Source organism: Xenopus tropicalis, chromosome 4 (genome assembly GCF_000004195.4).
Source record: "Xenopus tropicalis strain Nigerian chromosome 4, UCB_Xtro_10.0, whole genome shotgun sequence".
Taxonomy (NCBI): Eukaryota; Metazoa; Chordata; class Amphibia; order Anura; family Pipidae; genus Xenopus; species Xenopus tropicalis.
Genome location: NC_030680.2, coordinates 41,043,483 through 41,063,486, shown reverse-complemented (window position 1 = coordinate 41,063,486; position 20,004 = coordinate 41,043,483). Strand labels below are relative to the sequence as shown.

The following is a 20,004-nucleotide window of genomic DNA, read 5'->3' as shown; positions in this document are numbered from 1 at the left end:
AAAAACTGGTATATTTCTAAATAAGGCAAAGAAAAGTCAGCCAGAGTTTAAGTACAGAAAAAAGAATTAACAGCAACATAAAATCATTTATACAAATATAAGGAAGGGGTGGCTGCCAAAAAGGATTTCATATATTTTATAATGTTCCTCAAGAAGCTCTAATTATAAATCAATAAACCCCTTTAAACCAGGGTAAGCCATCATAAAGGGCCATAAAGCCACTTTCTGACAATACAATTTAACAAAAGGGGTTTTTGTATTTGTGAAAATAAACAGTAGATTAAGGCATCGATAAATGATTACACTGCTACACAGCTAATAATAATTATTATTATTATATTGTTATACAGATATATTCAGTATACTAAAATATACACTGAGAGCAAGTTTAAATGAAACCATCTAAACTATACATTCACAATCAACATAGTTAAAAGATACACAAGATTACATTTCTGATAGCATATATTTTTTCCATATACAGTGGTGTGAAAAACTATTTGCCCCCTTCCTGATTTCTTATTCTTTTGCATGTTTGTCACACTTAAATGTTTCTGCTCATCAAAAACCGTTAACTATTAGTCAAAGATAACATAATTGAACACAAAATGCAGTTTTTAAATGAAGGTTTACGTTATTAAGGGAGAAAAAAAACTCCAAATCTACATGGCCCTGTGTGAAAAAGTAATTGCCCCCTTGTTAAAAAATAACTTAACTGTGGTTTATCAATTTCAATTTTCAATTTCAATATCAATTTCTGTAGTCACCCCCAGGCCTGATTACTGCCACACCTGTTTCAATCAAGAAATCACTTAAATAGGAGCTACCTGACACAGAGAAGTAGACCAAAAGCACCTCAAAAGCTAGACATCATGCCAAGATCCAAAGAAATTCAGGAACAAATGAGAACAAAAGTAATTGAGATCTATCAGTCTGGTAAAGGTTATAAAGCCATTTCTAAAGCTTTGGGACTCCAGCGAACCACAGTGAGAGCCATTATCCACAAATGGCAAAAACATGGAACAGTGGTGAACCTTCTCAGGAGTGGCCGGCCGACCAAAATTACCCCAAGAGCGCAGAGACAACTCATCCGAGAGGCCACAAAAGACCCCAGGACAACATCTAAAGAACTGCAGGCCTCACTTGCCTCAATTAAGGTCAGTGTTCACGACTCCACCATAAGAAAGAGACTGGGCAAAAATGGCCTGCATGGCAGATTTCCAAGGCGCAAACCACTTTTAAGCAAAAAGAACATTATGGCTCGTCTCAATTTTGCTAAAAAAAATCTCAATGATTGCCAAGACTTTTGAGAAAATACCTTGTGGACCGACGAGACAAAAGTTGAACTTTTTGGAAGGTGCGTGTCCTGTTACATCTGGCGTAAAAGTAACACAGCATTTCAGAAAAAGAACATCATACCAACAGTAAAATATGGTGGTGGTAGTGTGATGGTCTGGGGTTGTTTTGCTGCTTCAGGACCTGGAAGGCTTGCTGTGATAGATGGAACCATGAATTCTACTGTCTACCAAAAAATCCTGAAGGAGAATGTCCGGCCATCTGTTAGTCAACTCAAGCTGAAGCGATCTTGGGTGCTGCAGCAGGACAATGACCCAAAACACACCAACAAATCCACCTCTGAATGGCTGAAGAAAAACAAAATGAAGACTTTGGAGTGGCCTAGTCAAAGTCCTGACCTGAATCCTATTGAGATGTTGTGGCATGACCTTAAAAAGGCGGTTCATGCTAGAAAACCCTCAAATAAAGCTGAATTACAACAATTCTGCAAAGATGAGTGGGCCAAAATTCCTCCAGAGCGTTGTAAAAGACTCGTTGCAAGTTATCGCAAACGCTTGATTGCAGTTATTGCTGCTAAGGGTGGCCCAACCAGTTATTAGGTTCAGGGGGCAATTACTTTTTCACACAGGGCCATGTAGGTTTGGATTTTTTTTCTCCCTTAATAATAAAAACCCTCATTTAAAAACTGCATTTTGTGTTTACTTGTGTTATCTTTGACTAATAGTTAAATGTGTTTGATGATCAGAAACATTTTGTGTGACAAACATGCAAAAGAATAAGAAATCAGGAAGGGGGCAAATAGTTTTTCACACCACTGTAGATCAACATATACATAAATGGTTAACAATTGTACTTCTTATACCTAAAATTTTTTCCTATACTAAAAAACAATTCAGCTATGCTGTTTGTCCATACCTAAAAGACTGAGTTGAGGAACACAGAATAACATTTTTACACTCATTTTTCACAAAATTATTTGCAATTGGTGATTGTAAGCGTAACATTTGTAGCGGTACACTAGGACAAACCCAGTAGACCCTGCTGCCACAGGCCTGGTCCCAGCCAGAGTTTGGGCACTTCACCCCAATACCCAACCACGGGCAAAAGTAAATGAAACACAGCGCACAGTGGGGAGCAGTACATCAGGCTGGCAGACTTTGCAACTGGATGGGGGGTCCCTGAGGTGACAGCCTTGGTGGGCCCAGACACCACAGTCTGACACAGATCATTTGTGTTTTTCAAGTACACAGGAAGGAAAGGTATAATTACTTGGGGGCAAAATGTTAGGTTTCCCCAGTGACTATAATTGCTTGAGACCCCCTGCTGGTGCTTCTGTCGTGATATGCATTTCCGGCAATGTTTTTGAAGGTGAACTGCCCCTCTAAAAGTTTCAATAAATACAGTGGTGTGAAAACCTATTTGCCCCCTTCCTGATTTCTTATTCTTTTGCATGTTTGTCACACAAAATGTTTCTGATCATCAAACACATTTAACTATTAGTCAAAGATAACACAAGTAAACACAAAATGCAGTTTTTAAATGAGGGTTTTTATTATTTAGGGAGAAAAAAAAATCCAAACCTAAATGGCCCTGTGTGAAAAAGTAATTGCCCCCTGAACCTAATAACTGGTTGGGCCACCCTTAGCAGCAATAACTGCAATCAAGCATTTGCGATAACTTGCAACGAGTCCTTTACAGCACTCTGGAGGAATTTTGGCCCACTCATCTTTGCAGAATTGTTGTAATTCAGCTTTATTTGAGGGTTTTCTAGCATGAACCGCCTTTTTAAGGTCATGCCACAACATCTCAATAGGATTCAGGTCAGGACTTTGACTAGGCCACTCCAAAGTCTTCATTTTGTTTTTCTTCAGCCATTCAGAGGTGGATTTGCTGGTGTGTTTTGGGTCATTGTCCTGCTGCAGCACCCAAGATCGCTTCAGCTTGAGTTGACTAACAGATGGCCGGACATTCTCCTTCAGGATTTTTTGGTAGACAGTAGAATTCATGGTTCCATCTATCACAGCAAGCCTTCCAGGTCCTGAAGCAGCAAAACAACCCCAGACCATCACACTACCACCACCATATTTTACTGTTGGTATGATGTTCTTTTTCTGAAATGCTGTGTTACTTTTACGCCAGATGTAACGGGACACGCACCTTCCAAAAAGTTCAACTTTTGTCTCGTCGGTCCACAAGGTATTTTCCCAAAAGTCTTGGCAATCATTGAGATGTTTTTTAGCAAAATTGAGATGAGCCATAATGTTCTTTTTGCTTAAAAGTGGTTTGCGCCTTGGAAATCTGCCATGCAGGCCATTTTTGCCCAGTCTCTTTCTTATGGTGGAGTCGTGAACACTGACCTTAATTGAGGCAAGTGAGGCCTGCAGTTCTTTAGATGTTGTCCTGGTGTCTTTTGTGGCCTCTCGGATGAGTTGTCTCTGCACTCTTGGGGTAATTTTGGTCGGTCGGCCACTCCTGGGAAGGTTCACCACTGTTCCATGTTTTTGCCATTTGTGGATAATGGCTCTCACTGTGGTTCGCTGGAGTCCCAAAGCTTTAGAAATGGCTTTATAACCTTTACCAGACTGATAGATCTCAATTACTTTTGTTCTCATTTGTTCCTGAATTTCTTTGGATCTTGGCATGATGTCTAGCTTTTGAGGTGCTTTTGGTCTACTTCTCTGTGTCAGGTAGCTCCTATTTAAGTGATTTCTTGATTGAAACAGGTGTGGCAGTAATCAGGCCTGGGGGTGACTACAGAAATTGATATTGAAATTGAAAATTGAAATTGATAAACCACAGTTAAGTTATTTTTTAACAAGGGGGCAATTACTTTTTCACACAGGGCCATGTAGATTGAGTTTTTTTTCTCCCTTAATAACGTGAACCTTCATTTAAAAACTGCATTTTGTGTTCAATTATGTTATCTTTGACTAATAGTTAACGGTTTTTGATGAGCAGAAACATTTAAGTGTGACAAACATGCAAAAGAATAAGAAATCAGGAAGGGGGCAAATAGTTTTTCACACCACTGTACCATAATGGTTTCAAAAAGGTTTTAACAAATTCAGTTAATGCTGTAAAGTTTGGCCTCAGCAGGTTTCTAGTTCAAGTAGATTATCTTGCTTACAGCTGAGACAGATGGCTTATAGCTTATCCGTAAATACTCAAGCATTGGCTAAGTTAAAGATTCTGCTAGAAAGATGTAACTACTTCTAATAAATTAATACAACAGACTAGAGCAGTGTTTTTCAACCACTGTTCCGCGGCACACTAGTGTGCCGCGAGATGTTGCCTGGTGTGCCGTAGGCAGGGCACCAATGTACTAGGGGGGCACTGCTGCTGGGCACCAATGTACTAGGGGGGCACTGCTGCTGGGCACCAATGTACTAGGGGGGCACTGCTCTTGGCACCAATGTACTAGGGGGGCACTGCTCTTGGCACCAGTGTACTAGGGGGGCACTGCTGCTGGGCACAGAGTTAAATTTTTTAACATTTTCTAATGGTGGTGTGCCTCGTGATTTTTTTCATGAAACAAGTGTGCCTTTGCCCAAAAAAGGTTGAAAAACACTGGACTAGAGAACTAGAGTATGAATTAAACTGACTAAAAACCCATAAGTCTCAAAGCTGCTGGTAGCCTCTCATCTAATCAGGTACAGAGTATACACCACAACCTAACTGAGTCAGTTTATATTAATAACTACTTCTTTACACATTGCCACATTTGAAAAATATTTTTAGGCAGCAAAATATAATTTTATGGATCAACTTTTGTTTATTTTTTTCCTCTGATAGTAATAATTTTGCTAAGTTGTAGCTCTCTGGTTAACTCCAGCCCAAAGTAGGGCTACTAAAGTGGTGAGCTGCTACCAATTCATTTTCTCCCTGGACTGTACTTTTTGCACATTTCCATAGCACTTCTGTTTAAAGCACTTATTCAAGCAAATAATAATGTATTAAATCATTTTTCAGTACCCTGGGGTGATTACCATCATATCCTAGACCTCTCTTTACTTTCACAAGTTCTAGTCTCTCTTGTATGCCCTTCTGCATTAACCAGCCATCAATACTTAAATTAAAGCTCACCCATTACAATGAAATACGTGATCTAACAATGCGCGATTTCCTTACTTTTGACGAGAAAGGTTATAGAGCGAATATGATAATATCTCTAATATGAGGATTATGACACTTATGGATAAAGAGATTTGTGAGGTTTCAGATACTAATAATAATAATAATAATAATAATAATAATAAATAATGATGATGAAGAAGAAAGAAGAAATAAAATAGACCAAAATAGTAACTCCAATGAGTAAGCATTTTTATTATAAACATAATGATAATCCAGGTATTAGAGGTGAAAGCCTTAATCAAATTCTGCTTTCTAAAGAAAGTAGATGGATATATATATATTTTTATATTATATATATATATATATATTATATATATATAATATATATATATATATTGGAGAACTAGAGTCTGAGGTCACAGTACTTTCTGCTAGGAATTTGTATGTTCTCTCCGTGTTTGCATGTTCCTCTGTGTACTCTGCTACCCCCACACACACACACATTCAAAAAATATACAGGCAGGTTAATAGTTTTTTTTAATAAAACATATCACATTTTGCCTCTTATTAAGAATAAATGAAAGAATGTACTGAGTATTTATATTGATATTTACCTTATAACCAGTCAAGTTTTGTAAAACCCCTTTGTTAGATTTCACACTCTAAAAAGGTATCTTACAGACTAATCACACAAAAAGCACCAATAAATCAATGTAAACCTTTATGATTTTCTTCTTCTAATATGTAGAAACTTCGAGGGAAGGGGGGTAAGGCCCTTTCTACCAAATACATGATTAAACATTTTCCACTTTAATCACTACTTTTTAACCTCAATATATATATGTTATTAGGAAGAAACACTTTCAACATACTACCCTATGCTACCCTATGAGTATCAGTCCTGTAAAACCTATTTAACAGCATAGCATATGCATGCACATTGTCAGCTCTGACATCACTGTTTCAGGTTGCATTCAACTAGGTATATGCAATACAATGCATTTTAAATTACTCAGACTTACCCATCTTGGGTCTGCTTTCTACATTTTGCACAAATCCCCATGCAAATTAAGATTGAGATTCTTAGTAAATGACCACAGGCAAATATAACACGGGAGAGAACTATTACTGTTTCTTTCTTCTTCAAATATGTCACTCCCTCTGTCCTCTAATTCACATTCCTAGCATTTCCTAGATAATCAGTAACTGGTACAAAACTGATGCTTGTTGGGAGGCTAATCATTAGGCATGTACCTCTATATATATATATTTTTTTTTTTTTAATTTGTGTTATATAAATGCATTATCTTGGAAAAAATGTCAGTTTCATCTGTACTGAATTCTGCAAAAAGGGCTAGGAGTCAAATCTATAATTGAATCCTCAAATTGGTGCATCCCTACTATTCATATACAGAATAAAATCAAATTCTAAAGACAAACTAAGGCAATGCATACATGGGTCTTTGACAGAGCCAATATTAAATATAAAAACAGCTGCTTGTTAACTTATACCATACCAATCATATCTGCCCTCCAGATGCAAAAGTGTGATACAGGTTATGCCTGCTGAGCTGATAACCTAGCCATGAATTAGTGGGTTAAAACTACAGGCTCAAATTTACAATTTTAGTTTACTTTTTTTTTTTTGTAAAACTTGGGCCTCACCTTCAATGACCTGACACTCTCAGGCAGTCAATATATACAACATAAATATAATATTACAACATATCTTTGACAGAGTCTTGGGCCATAGTTACACTGCTTGGTCTAAGCACAAAAGTGTCAGAGATTGTATATTGTACAAACTACAGCACTTTGGAGTGTGAGGGTAGATTTTAAAGCTGTTCCTTTGTTGCTCCTCAGCAGTCACAGATAAAAACATGTGGAACAACCCACAATCTTCAGTAATATCATGGCCCTCCTCCAGATCCTGCAGCCCTCCTTACAGTATACACACTCAAACAAAGATTACATTACAAACAAGTATTGGCTGATACAGGATGTAAAACGCATTTTGTTCTTTAAAGCTTATACAGGTATGGGACCTGTTATCCAAAATGCTCGGGACCTGGTGTTTTCTGGATAAGGGATCTTTCCGTAAATTGGATCTCCATAAATTAAGTCTGCTAAAAATCATTTAAATATTGAATAAGTGAACAGTGTACATTTTACCACATATAAAATGTAGACATTATGCTTGGTATCAGTCAAACTGTCAGAATATACCTAATTTTATGGCTATCTTCATTTTGAGGCCTCGCTGTCACCTATTAGGAATTAAACTATCTATAGGACCCCTGGGCATTACTACTGCGAATGTTGTTTCTTGGAACGTAATCCACAAAAGATAGAATGCTGTAAATAAAACATTTTGAGGCAATTTCAAGATTTCATACAATGCACTAAATTTACCTAAGCTTTGCAGTTTGGTTGTTTGGGTCATTTAGAAGAATGCAAAAATGGATAAATGTGTATTTCTACTCCAATCAGCTGTATTATAGCAAGCTGAATAAAATATCATTCTGATATATTTCTCTATATTATGAAAAAAGTAGGAGAGAGAGAGAGAGACAGCCTTCTTAGAAGACTGTAGCAATTAGAATGTAAAAAAGCTGTTGTCTCAGCAACCATGATGGATTAATCAAAACATTCTTCTTGCCTTAAAACTGTGGGAGCTGTATATCAAAACAATGGTAAAAGATCACTATGCAAGAGAGTATGGAGCATTTTAAATTAGTGGTGCTATGAACTCTCTGGCCTTGCACATTATTTCTGTAAGTTTATTGCACCCAAATGACCAAAAAAAGGAGGTGAGGGCAAGAAGTGATTACCCAGCAAAACACTGTTGCAAAGGCCCACTAGCCTTGCATTAGTCCCAGACATGCCAGCAAAAACCCTTGGGAAATTGTTTCTATTAACCAACTGTATCAACTAATTTTAAAGGAGATACTGACACAAGAAATTAAATCTTATTTTACATCTTTCACAACACTGTCTTTGCAAGAACTTTATAATTTTGCCATAAAAGTATTTGCCCGATGCTTTTACATTACCTCTCTGATCCCCCATGTTCCTCTATGAGGGGGCGGCCATATTTGTCTGTTAGCATTAGAAGCTATAACTGACAGGCTGAGAAGGGACAGTCAGGTTGGCAAAACAGTCAGGTTCATGAACTTCAAGTAACAATTATTTACAAAAGCAACCCTGTCAGCGAAAAACAGTCAACACGACCTATAGGTAACTTTATATGTATATTCATATTTTGAAAAGTAGTTTTTTCGTGTCAGTATCACTTTAAGACTCTATGCACTGCGTTAACCCATGATATGGCAGCAATTCCACTAGGAAATGGTTTTATGTTAGAACTGTCTGATGCATTTGCTAACAATATAAATATTGCATTGATTGCTAGTTTTCATGGCTTATAATAGGTGCCAAGCACTGCACAAAATGGGAAATATATCATTTGTACAGATTTATTTGCACCTACTTTTCAGCGAATACTACAAAATGATTATTTTGTACAAAGAGAATAAATTTCAAACAGACAATAAAAGATAGCTGCATTTATGTTTTTTTGGCTGATGTAAAATCAAATGAATTTTACTGTCTGTAGCCAATTAATGATTTCTAGTAGTAAAAAACCATATAATTATAATTACGAGACATGAACTCAAAGCATTATCTTGCAATAAAAAGCAAAGCCTGGATTAAGGCTGTGTGCTATAAGGGATAAAATGAGCAGTCTTAACTACAGATATCAATATATAACCATTTTAAATTTGAACTATAACCATCAAGCAGCCATGATGGGGAGAATGTATTATTTTTATAACAAAGCTTTTACATTTATCTTCCTATGGTGAGTAGTCCTGTCTCACTTATAAGGGCAGTATAACACTTTTCAAAATGAGTTCAATAAACAGGGCTTGTGCTGACAATATGTCTTGCCTACTATTTTAATTAATAATCAAAACAAATCAAAACTCCACTGAAAACCCCTCTGCATAATCAAACCCCAATGAGGGGCAATGATGGGCAATGATGTATTGGAAAATGATGGGGCAATGATGTATTGGAAAATCACGAACAGCCAGATGGACAGAGAAAACCCAAGAACAGAATTTATGTTCACCATTGCTTCTTTAATAATGAAAGCAGCAGCAACTGGACTTTTTTGTGGTTTTTAAAATATTTTTTTCTTGTTCAGCAACATTCAGGCAGAATTCCAACTGATATCTGGTTTTATGCCAGAAGCAAATCCTCTAAGTCTTACATTAGCTTTTGGTCAGTCTATGTATGGCCCATCTTTAGCCTTCCCAAACAACAAAGTCACCCTCCTCCTATGGCAGAGGGATTATCTGTGCACTGGCAAATCTAACAAATATGGTAAAACGTAAACCCAAGGCAAGGCAGCAACAAAAATGTACATTAGCCCAAATATCAATGATCAGAGTCAAAGAAGCTTTCATCTCAAACTTCCTATCTGGGACCTTGCCATTGGAATTCCATCCCTACCTTCCCTTATGAAAACTTTACTTTTGACTCTTCAAGTTTAAATCTAAAGCTACCCTCTTGGGAGCACTATCACAGCATCTGATACAGTCTTGGTACAAATGGCCAATGTCCCCAAAACTACTACATAAAGCAGCACTTATTACCCACCTATTAGTGTCACCCACCCACTTTATACTATTAGCACTACGGAAGGATGCTTCTTTTTCTTGTGTATCCTAACAGAGAGAACTTTGTGTATCTATGTATATTTATTGCAATGCTTGCTTCCCCTGTCTGAACTATTATTGTACATACACAATTTCCTGACTAGATGCGATACCTACACAAATATGTAACTAGATAGCTGGCCAGCAAGTAACATCTGTGTAAAAGAGCTCTTTTGTCACAGTTCTTGGTGCTGCCTTTAATCTTTGATTAAGAAGTGTCATAGCAGCCCTAATAGACCAGTAAGAGGAATAGTTGAAATCTTGCCCAAACAATTATTTATAATGATGACACACAGGGTGCTCTGTCAGCCACAGGCAACTACCCTTCCCTGGGGTAAATGTGAATTGGCGTGAAAACGATTTCTAAGGGCTAAACTACATGGGAGATTTTGTGGGTCAGGCTCTAAAAACTATTGTTCTGTGAGGCTACAGTTTAATTGTTATTTTTTGTAACTTTCATTTCTATTCAGTCCCTCTCCTATTCATACATCAGCCTCTCCAACCACTCCCTGGTTGCTAAGATAACTTGGACTCTAGCAACCAAATAATTGCTAAAACAAAACTGGAGAGCTCCTGGACTGAAAAAGAAATAACTAAAAAACAACAAATAATAAAATATGAAGACCAACTTCAAATTGTCAAATTATCATACTAAAAGTTACCTCAAAGGTGAACAACCCCTTTAAGAGCCTGCAGCCTAGCCCCCCAGCAGCCTTTGAAAGCCCCTTGGGGATCAATTCCCACAGTCTGGAAAATACTGCTTTAAAGTGATTTGAATTCTATTTGCAAGATGAATAAGGGGAAAAAGGAATTTCCCTAACTTTTACAAACTTTTTAAGGTTACTGACATTTTAGTCCTATGTTTCATTTTTACAAAACAGCATCCAGCAAGAATAAAAAAAAAAAAGAAAGATACATAAGAATTGGGAATGCATAGGAAAGGGAAATGGGTGGGGTTTTCAAAGAATACATGGAAATGGCTTGTTTTCCCCCAGGAGCATCTCAAACAACCAGCCAACAATGTCTGATAAAAAGCAGGTCTCCAAACACAAAAGTACAGAGGTAAAGAGTTTTGCTGGAGACATAGGGACATTCCTTGTTTCCTAGGAATCACAATAATTTTGCTTCTACAATGGAAATATGTCATAATAGCAGCCTTGATCACTTAAAAGGGTAGTATATATATGATAATACGAGTATAGTAATGCTCAATGGAAAGAAAAACTTTTTTGTGTAAAACTTTTTGTGTTAATAACTGAAAGTAAATATTTGGGCAGGGTTTACACTCTTTTATAAGGTATTATAACAAGTGTTTTGATCATTTGGAATGGGGATACCTCCTCTCTAAATATACCCAAAACCATATTTACATTGGATTATATCTGTCTGCACATAAAATGTTTTTTTTAAAAACGCATCAGTTTTTGAAATTCGTTTTTTAAAAGCACAAACAGATTTTTAAATTTTGAAATTTCACATGGGACTAGCCATATTCTTCATTTTCCAGGGTGCCACAGCAATGTGTCGTCCTGTGCTCTAATAAAATCCAGGTACACTTTACTGCTGCACTGCAAATTGAATTGATATCACTCCCAAAGCTGATCAGCAGAACAATAGGAAGGCAGCAAGATAGCAGATACCTTACACCTATATTGCTAAAAGTGGTAGATGTCAGAAGAGCACTCAATAGTAAAAAATCCAAGTCTGGCTCATGACTCCTTCAGTTACACTGAGCAGGAAAAACAATGGCTTGTTTGAATAGCTGCTTGAAAGCAGTTCTGGCAAGTAGCACTGGCTCCTTTTGAAAGCTCAGAATCAGGCACAATGCACTGTGGTGGCTACCTGCACATAAATATTAGGAAAAAAAAAAAAAAAAAAAAAATTATATATATATATATATATATATATATATATATATATATATATATATATATATATATATATATATATATATATATACACACACACACACACACACACACATTTGTTGGTTTAAGAAGAACCATTTAAATGGTAGAGTGAATTATTTGCTATTTAAACAGTGTCATTAAGAATAAAAAGTACATAAAAATCATGACAGAATCCCTTTAAACATCGTGCAGTCTTTTTGTATGGATGGGAAGGCCTCAGCTCTAACACCCAGGCTGGTACACTTAGACACATCTAGTAATAGGTCTGCCTATACGGTACAGGTACAGTTCTGCCAACATTATCACATTGTCCTTTGACAGGAACGACAGGACAATACATTGTAAAGTGCAGCACAGCGGTTTAATGATTAGCATTACAGACTAGGTTCAGTTTCACAAAAGGCACTATCTACAAGCAGTATGTGCGTTGTTCTTCTTGGGTAGGAGTGTGGGTAGGAAGCTGAGTACCAGGACAAATATCCACACAAGCAAAAGTCTAGAACATACAAGTAGGTTAATTGGTACTTAAAACCGCCCATAGTATATGAGTACAATAGCGGCCTTAGATTGTGGGATTCACGGTGGGCATGGATTGATGTAAATGATGTAAAGCGTTGCAGAACATAACCAATACATAAATAATAAAAACCTAGTAGTGGAACAACTCCCTTCCCCCAAGAACAGAGTTCCAGAGTTCCCATCTGTCACCCTCCGAACCACTGCTCCCTGTATAGTTGTTTTTGGCACTCTGCGCTTAAGGGAAAAGAGATGAAAGGGAAAGAAGGTGATGAGCGGGAAGCAGTGATTAGCAGTTTCCATATTCCTGCTGTCCAACAGGGACCTAGAAATTGCATTTATAACGCCAATGTATTCTGCAGTGTTGTACTTTAATTGGATGTATACATACAAGAAAACATACAAAACAACCAATACAAAAGGTAAAGAGGCACCTGACTACTAACTGGAAACCTATGCCACCTCAATCAATGCTAATTTACAACCCCTACTGTTGGGGGAAAGTGGTAGTTTTAGTTCATCATCATCTGGAGGGCAGCTGGTTGCCCTTTACTACTGCATAATACAAGAGGTATTGCTATTATTAAAGGACATGTCAACCCCCCCCCCCCAAAAAAAAATTTACCTAATGAAAGAAAACCATTTTTAGTGCTTTAAAAGTTGTTTGTAAATGTAATTGCTATTGAAAGCTGCACTGGCTGAACTCCTGGTTGTTGCAATATTGTTTAAAACGTAACGGTCAGTCTCCTCCAGCAAGACAGGTCTGTCAATCTTCTGGCTTGTGTTATATTGTTTCAAATGCCAGAGCCACCAGGGCGGAGTATAGAAAAGGATTGGCAAACACTACTTCTAATCACAATTTATATATATATATATATATATATATATATATATATATATATATATATATATACATATACATACACACACACACACACACACAAATAAATAAAAAAACATAGCAAATTTGTAATGAATGTATATTGCAAAGTTGCTTAAAATTATGTTTTCTTTTATTAGGCATAACATTATATTTTGGGTTGATTTGTCCTTTAAGAACTGTAACAAGTATTCTAGGTCTAGTTGTTCTCAGCACAATTGCAAGTTTCCAGCTGCCAACCAGTGCTGTCTCAGAACCGAAACAAAAGTTTGATAGCCCAAAATGTAACATTTTACCAAACATATCACAAGATAATGTCAACACAACTCATGGCCAAAGCTCAGAAATTATTTTAAAACTAGAGCCCAGCCCCCCCCCCTCTACTGCAACCCCAAGGTACTGCAGATGGTATGAGAAAGTAGGCAAGTAGCTGTGTGTAAGGAGGTGGGAGGTGATGGGCATTTGGAATATAGGAGGAATATAACGTGAGGTATGTGACAAAAATCCAGTAAGCTAGAACTGCTATAGGTTCAGCAGTTCAGGTGGTTTATGCAATGCATAATATGATGAAGTCATTTTGTATTATGGTGTAGGGTATTTAGCATACAAAGGTGACTGGATCAAAACAAAAAACAACACAGTGACAAATTATGGCATACCAACGACAATAAGTTGTGTGTTGGGAGGGGGAAAGAGAGTGTTAAAGAAGGGGGCAGTGGGAATAGGAATAGTGAAGGGTGGAGTGAGGTATACAAGGAGTAGGAGCTCCACAGTGGCGTTACTATAGACTGGCATAGAAACTCTAGTTTTATTCCAACACATTAACAAGAAATTCTCCTATAGATCAGAAGATAAGCTATGGGGAACTCACTTGTACTGTTTTAAAAACAGAATGGAGGGTCATCAGTGACAGTTATAATAAGCCATAAGAGAACAGAACAAAAAAGGGCAAGTTTGCTGTATGACTCTTTCTGTAGCTCGGTTGTTAAATAATGCATGTTTTAAAACCTTTTTTGAGAGCAGAGTTTGGAGTGGTAACTGACAGATTTTCATATTTATTTAATAAAAATATGGAAAACTAATTCTAATTAAGCCACTATTTAGGGACTGTAAAAAAGCTAAAGGTGAGGTTTAGTAAAAAGTAAACTGGTTTGGCAACCAGTTAACCAGTCACCTTTACTTGATCTAATCAGGCTGCTTTCTCAGCTGTGTAAATATAGAAGAAAGTACTAATAATTTGGTACAAGTAACCCTTTTAATTTTCTATTTTAAATTGCCTGATTGCTTTTTTTGTATACTTGATTGGCTTCTTGTACCTAATAAAAAGGTAAAATAGGTAAAATTGTTGTCGTCCTCCTCCACATCTACAATTAGCCAAAAACCTGGCTAGACATGATTTATGGTGGCCATACACCTGCAACCTAAGGTGGGCGATATCGGGCTAATCTGATTGTTTGGCCCTAGGGCCAAATTGTTGAATCAAATGATCAGGCATAGGCGCCCAATCCCCATACACTGGCAGATAAGCTGCCGAATCAGTCTGCAGGACCCAAATCGGCATCTGAAATCTGCCCGTGTACCACCACATTTACTTGGATATCTCCTTAATGGTACAGTACAGTACACTCTTTTTCAACAGTGGTTCAGTGAATAGGGATTGCACTGAACATTCTTTTAATTTGGAAAAATTAAAGTCTTGTTCTAAACAAATTTGAAAATGGAATAAAACCACATTTTCGAAGACTTAAGACTTAAGATACTTTTAAAGTGGCAGTGCTTTATTTTGAAATAGAAGTTAGCTCTTTTATTGTGCATTACATAAAGCATATACTGGGCCTGGATGCTTTCAAAAAGAGAACAGTAAAAATGACTTTTTCTAACATATCAGATTATCGCTGCCCTTATTTTCAAGTGATATCAAAGAAATATTTAACTTCAGTTTTACTCTCTTTTGATTCCTCCAACCCCTACTTCTTCTATTAATAACCATATAGCTGCCGTATTGGTGCTTAAAGCCCCTATAAGTTTCCACCAAAACATAATTGCAGCGTGTGAGTGATTGGAGGGAACAAATGTTGTGGTTCAGGTGCACATGCCTCTGTTCTTTTGGCTAAGGGAGCAGGTATTCACCAGAAACAAGCAGGCTGGCACATCTGAACAAGTAATAGATGAATGCAGACACACTATCAGCAAAATAAAAAGTGGATAAGACTAACAATGGCAAAAAAAGGCAGCTCCTCTTGTGTGGGGAGGTTGCCAAGCAAGCAGCTCTTTGCCCATATAGGCTCCCTAAGTTGTTGGCCAAATTTGGATTATCTGATTGTTTAGTTCCCCCCCACCCCCAACGCCAATGTTCAAATCGATATAAAATGCAAAAATCAGATTTATGCTTATTTACATTGCTATTTTTTAATGTGATTGAGCTCTGTTTTGGTTAGCCTGATCAGATCCTTAGTACTTAGATCAAAACCATACACAGTAAGGGTCTACAGGGATGCAAATTAGACCAAAGTTTGCAGCCATAGACTCTAATTAGATACAAACATTCTGGGCATGTTTGCCCAGGTCTAGCAACCAATGGCAACCAGTTCAATGTTTGCTTAAGTTATTGCTTAAGTTATAACTCTGCAGTCAGATGATTTACCAAGCTTAGCATCCAACCACCAACATTTGGAATAAGACATAAAATAAAGCAGAACTGAACTTCTACAAATCGTTTTATGAAAACCCAATCACTTGCTTGACTAACAAAAAACAAAGAACTAGTTAATGGTCTATATATACATAAAAATGTAACAGTTACCGCACTAACATGCATAATAATGAAAACACGTACTAGTCCAGCGCTTGATTAAAACATTACAAACATTTGGTTAGGAAGCAAGAGCAACATGAAACAAAAAAAACACCACCCACCCTCATTCCAAAATGACATATTCTTGTGCAGACTGATAAAGTATATTATTTAAAAACAGCCCCCTTAGAAATGCATTGCAATGTGACAAAATTATAAAGAAAAAAAAAACTAATAACTCCACAAATATACTAATTACATAATGTCTCATGAAAAAAGGGTAAACATGAAACCGAAAATAATTTACATCTAGAAAAAATGACACCAGAAAGGCAGTATTTTGTCATGACCTAATTTATGAACCCAATATGCCTCTGATTTGGGTATCAGTGTCTATACAATTGGTATTGACTATTTGTTATTTATTAAAGGCACTAAAATCATATTTGATTTTGAAGCTGTCACAAATCAATAGATACAGGGTTAAACATAAGTGATATTGCCATTAATTTAGCAGCTTAACCAGAGCAGTCATTATTATCACATTACATTTTACAAAACGCAACAAAAAGTTAGTGCTAATAAAAACATGCAGAGGGGACATAAAAAGAAAATATTACCTTGAAGTCTGTTGTTCATTTGGGTAAGTTAATAAGCATGTATCCTACTTTTAGTGCTGTATGTTTCTCCCTTTGTGTCATCCAAAAACTGATCAGGATCCTGGTCCAGAATGCCAAAAGCAGGAAAGGGCCTGGCAGGTCTCCTCCCAATACTTCCCCTGCCAGAGAACCTGACATCACCCTACTTTTGATGAGTCAAAGTGCTAATTATAAAATAAACAACAGTAGGGTAGTTCTACTCACACGGTATGTGCAGAAGCAAAGCTTATAATGAGGATTTAAAACAATAAATGTATATGTTTATATTTTTGGAATGTTATGTTTTGTTATATATAAGCAAAATAAATCTCTAGAAGTCAGTCTCCGAGATAAAGCAAATACAAGACATATCAAATATAAAAAAAACTAGTACACCAGAAATTATGATTCCTTCACTTCAGTATTAGAAAAACAGTCTCAAATACAAAATGGAAAACAATTTTAAAGTAATTTTTAACCTTCTCTTGTCTACTGTAAGCAGTTCCCAGGGGGGGTGGGGGTGATCTCGAAGCAAATCTGGGAGAGGGGGGGTCATTATTATTATTATTATAATTGCTACAATAATTGCTAAGTCCTAATAATCGGTAGAACCCTAACAACCACATATACTGCAAATTGTAACAGTTTAGAGTCTGAACCCAGATTACCAAGTCACCAAATTGAAATACCAGAGACAGCAACATTAAAGTTTAAAAAAAAAAAATTGGTAAAAGAAAAGAAAAAGTTTTTATTTCTAGTGTACTGACTCGAAACAAATGAACGAAATGAAAAATCCAACCCTACCAGATTTCTATATTACAGAAGAATACATCGCCTTGGGCTAAACAAAAACAATATCAAATGCTAATTTTATAAATGGGAAATAATGGCAACCAATAGAAAAGCCAGGATTTTTTAGGGTTTAGTTTTCCTTCAAACATTGTGCTAATGAATTGTATTGAAAGGGATGTCAACCCAAACTCTTAGTAATGAGGAAACATTTATTCTATGCAATTTTCAAAGGTCTTCAAGTTATTTGTAATGGTCAGCATTATTTGGTTTCTGCATTCCAGGTTCTGGCAAAAAGCCAGCTGACTAACAGATTTGCTTGAAAACGGACTAATCCCAACCAGTGTCGAACTGGGGTGTGCTACCCCAGGAGCCCCCACATTCCCTCAGGGGCCCGGGCCACCTGCTCACTCACTCACCCAGCACCAGCCCCTTCCCCTCCCTTTGCATGCATACCCTACCTTTACCGCAATCGGGGGGGGGGGGGGAGGGGGCTGTGGGGGAGCAATGGCAACAGGGGAGAAATAACACTTGCAGGTGGGGGATCAGCTCTGGGTCGGCGGGGCCCACCAGGTTTTCCCCTAGTGTCCCACTGGCCCTGTCCGACCCTGATCCTAACGGTTTAATTTCCCCTTTAGGGCTATGGCTTCTGCACGCTTTTCCAACCATTAACACAAGGTTGCTTGCCACAAATAGGATTATAATAAATAGAGACAGATGCCACATGTTGGCCTGGTTTGCTCATTTGGTTAGTTAAACATTAACTTATATTGGGATGAAACAATTTAAGATGCTGTAACACTCAAAAAATTAATAGAAAGTCAAACCCCAATTTTAGGTTTTCCAGCAGGCTGTAAAAAAGTAAAGTCAAGGATAAAGTAAAATGGGGTATGTAAAATCAGGATGTACTGGAATTTTAAGATTAAAACAAAAGCTACTAGCAATGTAATTCCTAAATTACACAGTAGGTGGGGCAGAAGACCTAGAAAATATTTTTTTTTTTGGTAGAACACACTTAAGTATTGATAAATTCTTCTTTTACCCTTATGTTTGAGCCTATAAAAATTGCTACAAAAACTCATGTTTAAGGTTCTGTAACCACTAGTGTATACAAACTATATTAACTTCTGTTTGAAGTTTATGCTTTCCACAAGAAAAACACCAACCCAGCATTTTAAAAATTAAAAGATTGCACAATGAAAGGAACTGTATAGGCAATGTACACATACATATATTACCACCTCTGTAGAAAGCTGCACTCACAGGTTATTTAAGAATAAACCTAATGTTTCAACTGGATCCCCAGCCTTTGTCAAAGTGTTAGTGTGCAATAAGATAAGCGAATTCTTTAAATGCAGTGTTTGGCTAAACAGCATTCAGTTAGCAAGTGAGAGACATTATCCCAGAGAGACACCCAACACAACTCATGCAGGCGTGTGCCATCATTACCATGTGTCACAATGGTGACACAAATTTCACATAACAATGGAGTTTTATCTTGCATGTACTGTTAACCTGCACTGGTATAACTGGTGTATTTGCTACAGAAGCATTACTATAATTTATATAAATAAGCTGCTGAGTAGCCATGAGGGCAGCCATTTAAGCTAGAAAAAGGAGAGGTTACACAGCAGATAACAGATAAGCTCTGCAGAATACAATAGTATTTTATCTGTTAGCTGCTATGTAACCTGTGCCTTTTCTCCTTTGAATGGCTGCCCCCATGGCTACACAGCAGCTTTGTTTATATAAACTTTCTGAAGCAAACACACCAGTTGTACCAGTGCAGGGAAGCAGTAAGTTATATTCTATATACTTTCATACACTTGTGTCTTTTGCATTTTGAGCACAGAAAATTTTCACATTTTATAATTGTGATACTATATTTATATTATAATTATGTCTCTAGTGTATTGTTTGGTGTAACATTTTAGTTCTATAGTGCATTAACGAGTTACATTTTTTAATTATGTCACACACCTGCATGTGTTGTGGTGGGTGTCTTACTGGGATGTCACTCACATGCTATATAAAAGCATATAGCAAGCCTAAGGGGCACATTTACAAAAGCACGAACGCTCCGAGCGTATTTTCGCCAAATTTTTTGGGCGTCCGCATGACTTTTTCGTACGGCGCACGACTTTTTCGTACAGCGCACGACTTTTTCGGACGTTTGCACGAAAAAATCGGAAAGGTTTTACCATTGTTTACAATTGTTCGGTACGAAAATTTAGTGAATTTCGGATCGCCAATACGATATTATCGTGACTAATACGATTTTTTCTTAACCATTTTCGTGATATGTGCGATCTTCCGAAATTTTCGTTTCCAGTACGATTTTTTCCCATTCGTGATTCGGATTAGTGGATTAGTAAATATGCCC

General features: G+C 37.0%; 1 protein-coding gene across 4 annotated transcripts in view; it reads right to left on the bottom strand.

The window, feature by feature from the left end:
- ripor1 (RHO family interacting cell polarization regulator 1) overlaps positions 1 to 20,004 on the bottom strand; it is a 76,780-nt gene that overhangs the window by 45,594 nt on the left and 11,182 nt on the right. For 3 of the 4 annotated variants that reach the window (XM_031900706.1, XM_031900705.1, XM_031900707.1), the window contains exon 1: positions 16,815 to 16,848. The exons of the other annotated variant lie outside the window; for it this stretch is intronic. In XM_031900706.1, the coding sequence (XP_031756566.1) occupies positions 16,815 to 16,833 (19 nt within the window). In that variant the 5' untranslated portion in view covers positions 16,834 to 16,848. Of the gene's footprint in view, positions 1 to 16,814; positions 16,849 to 20,004 lie in introns of those variants that run through there. 4 annotated transcript variants of the gene reach the window in all.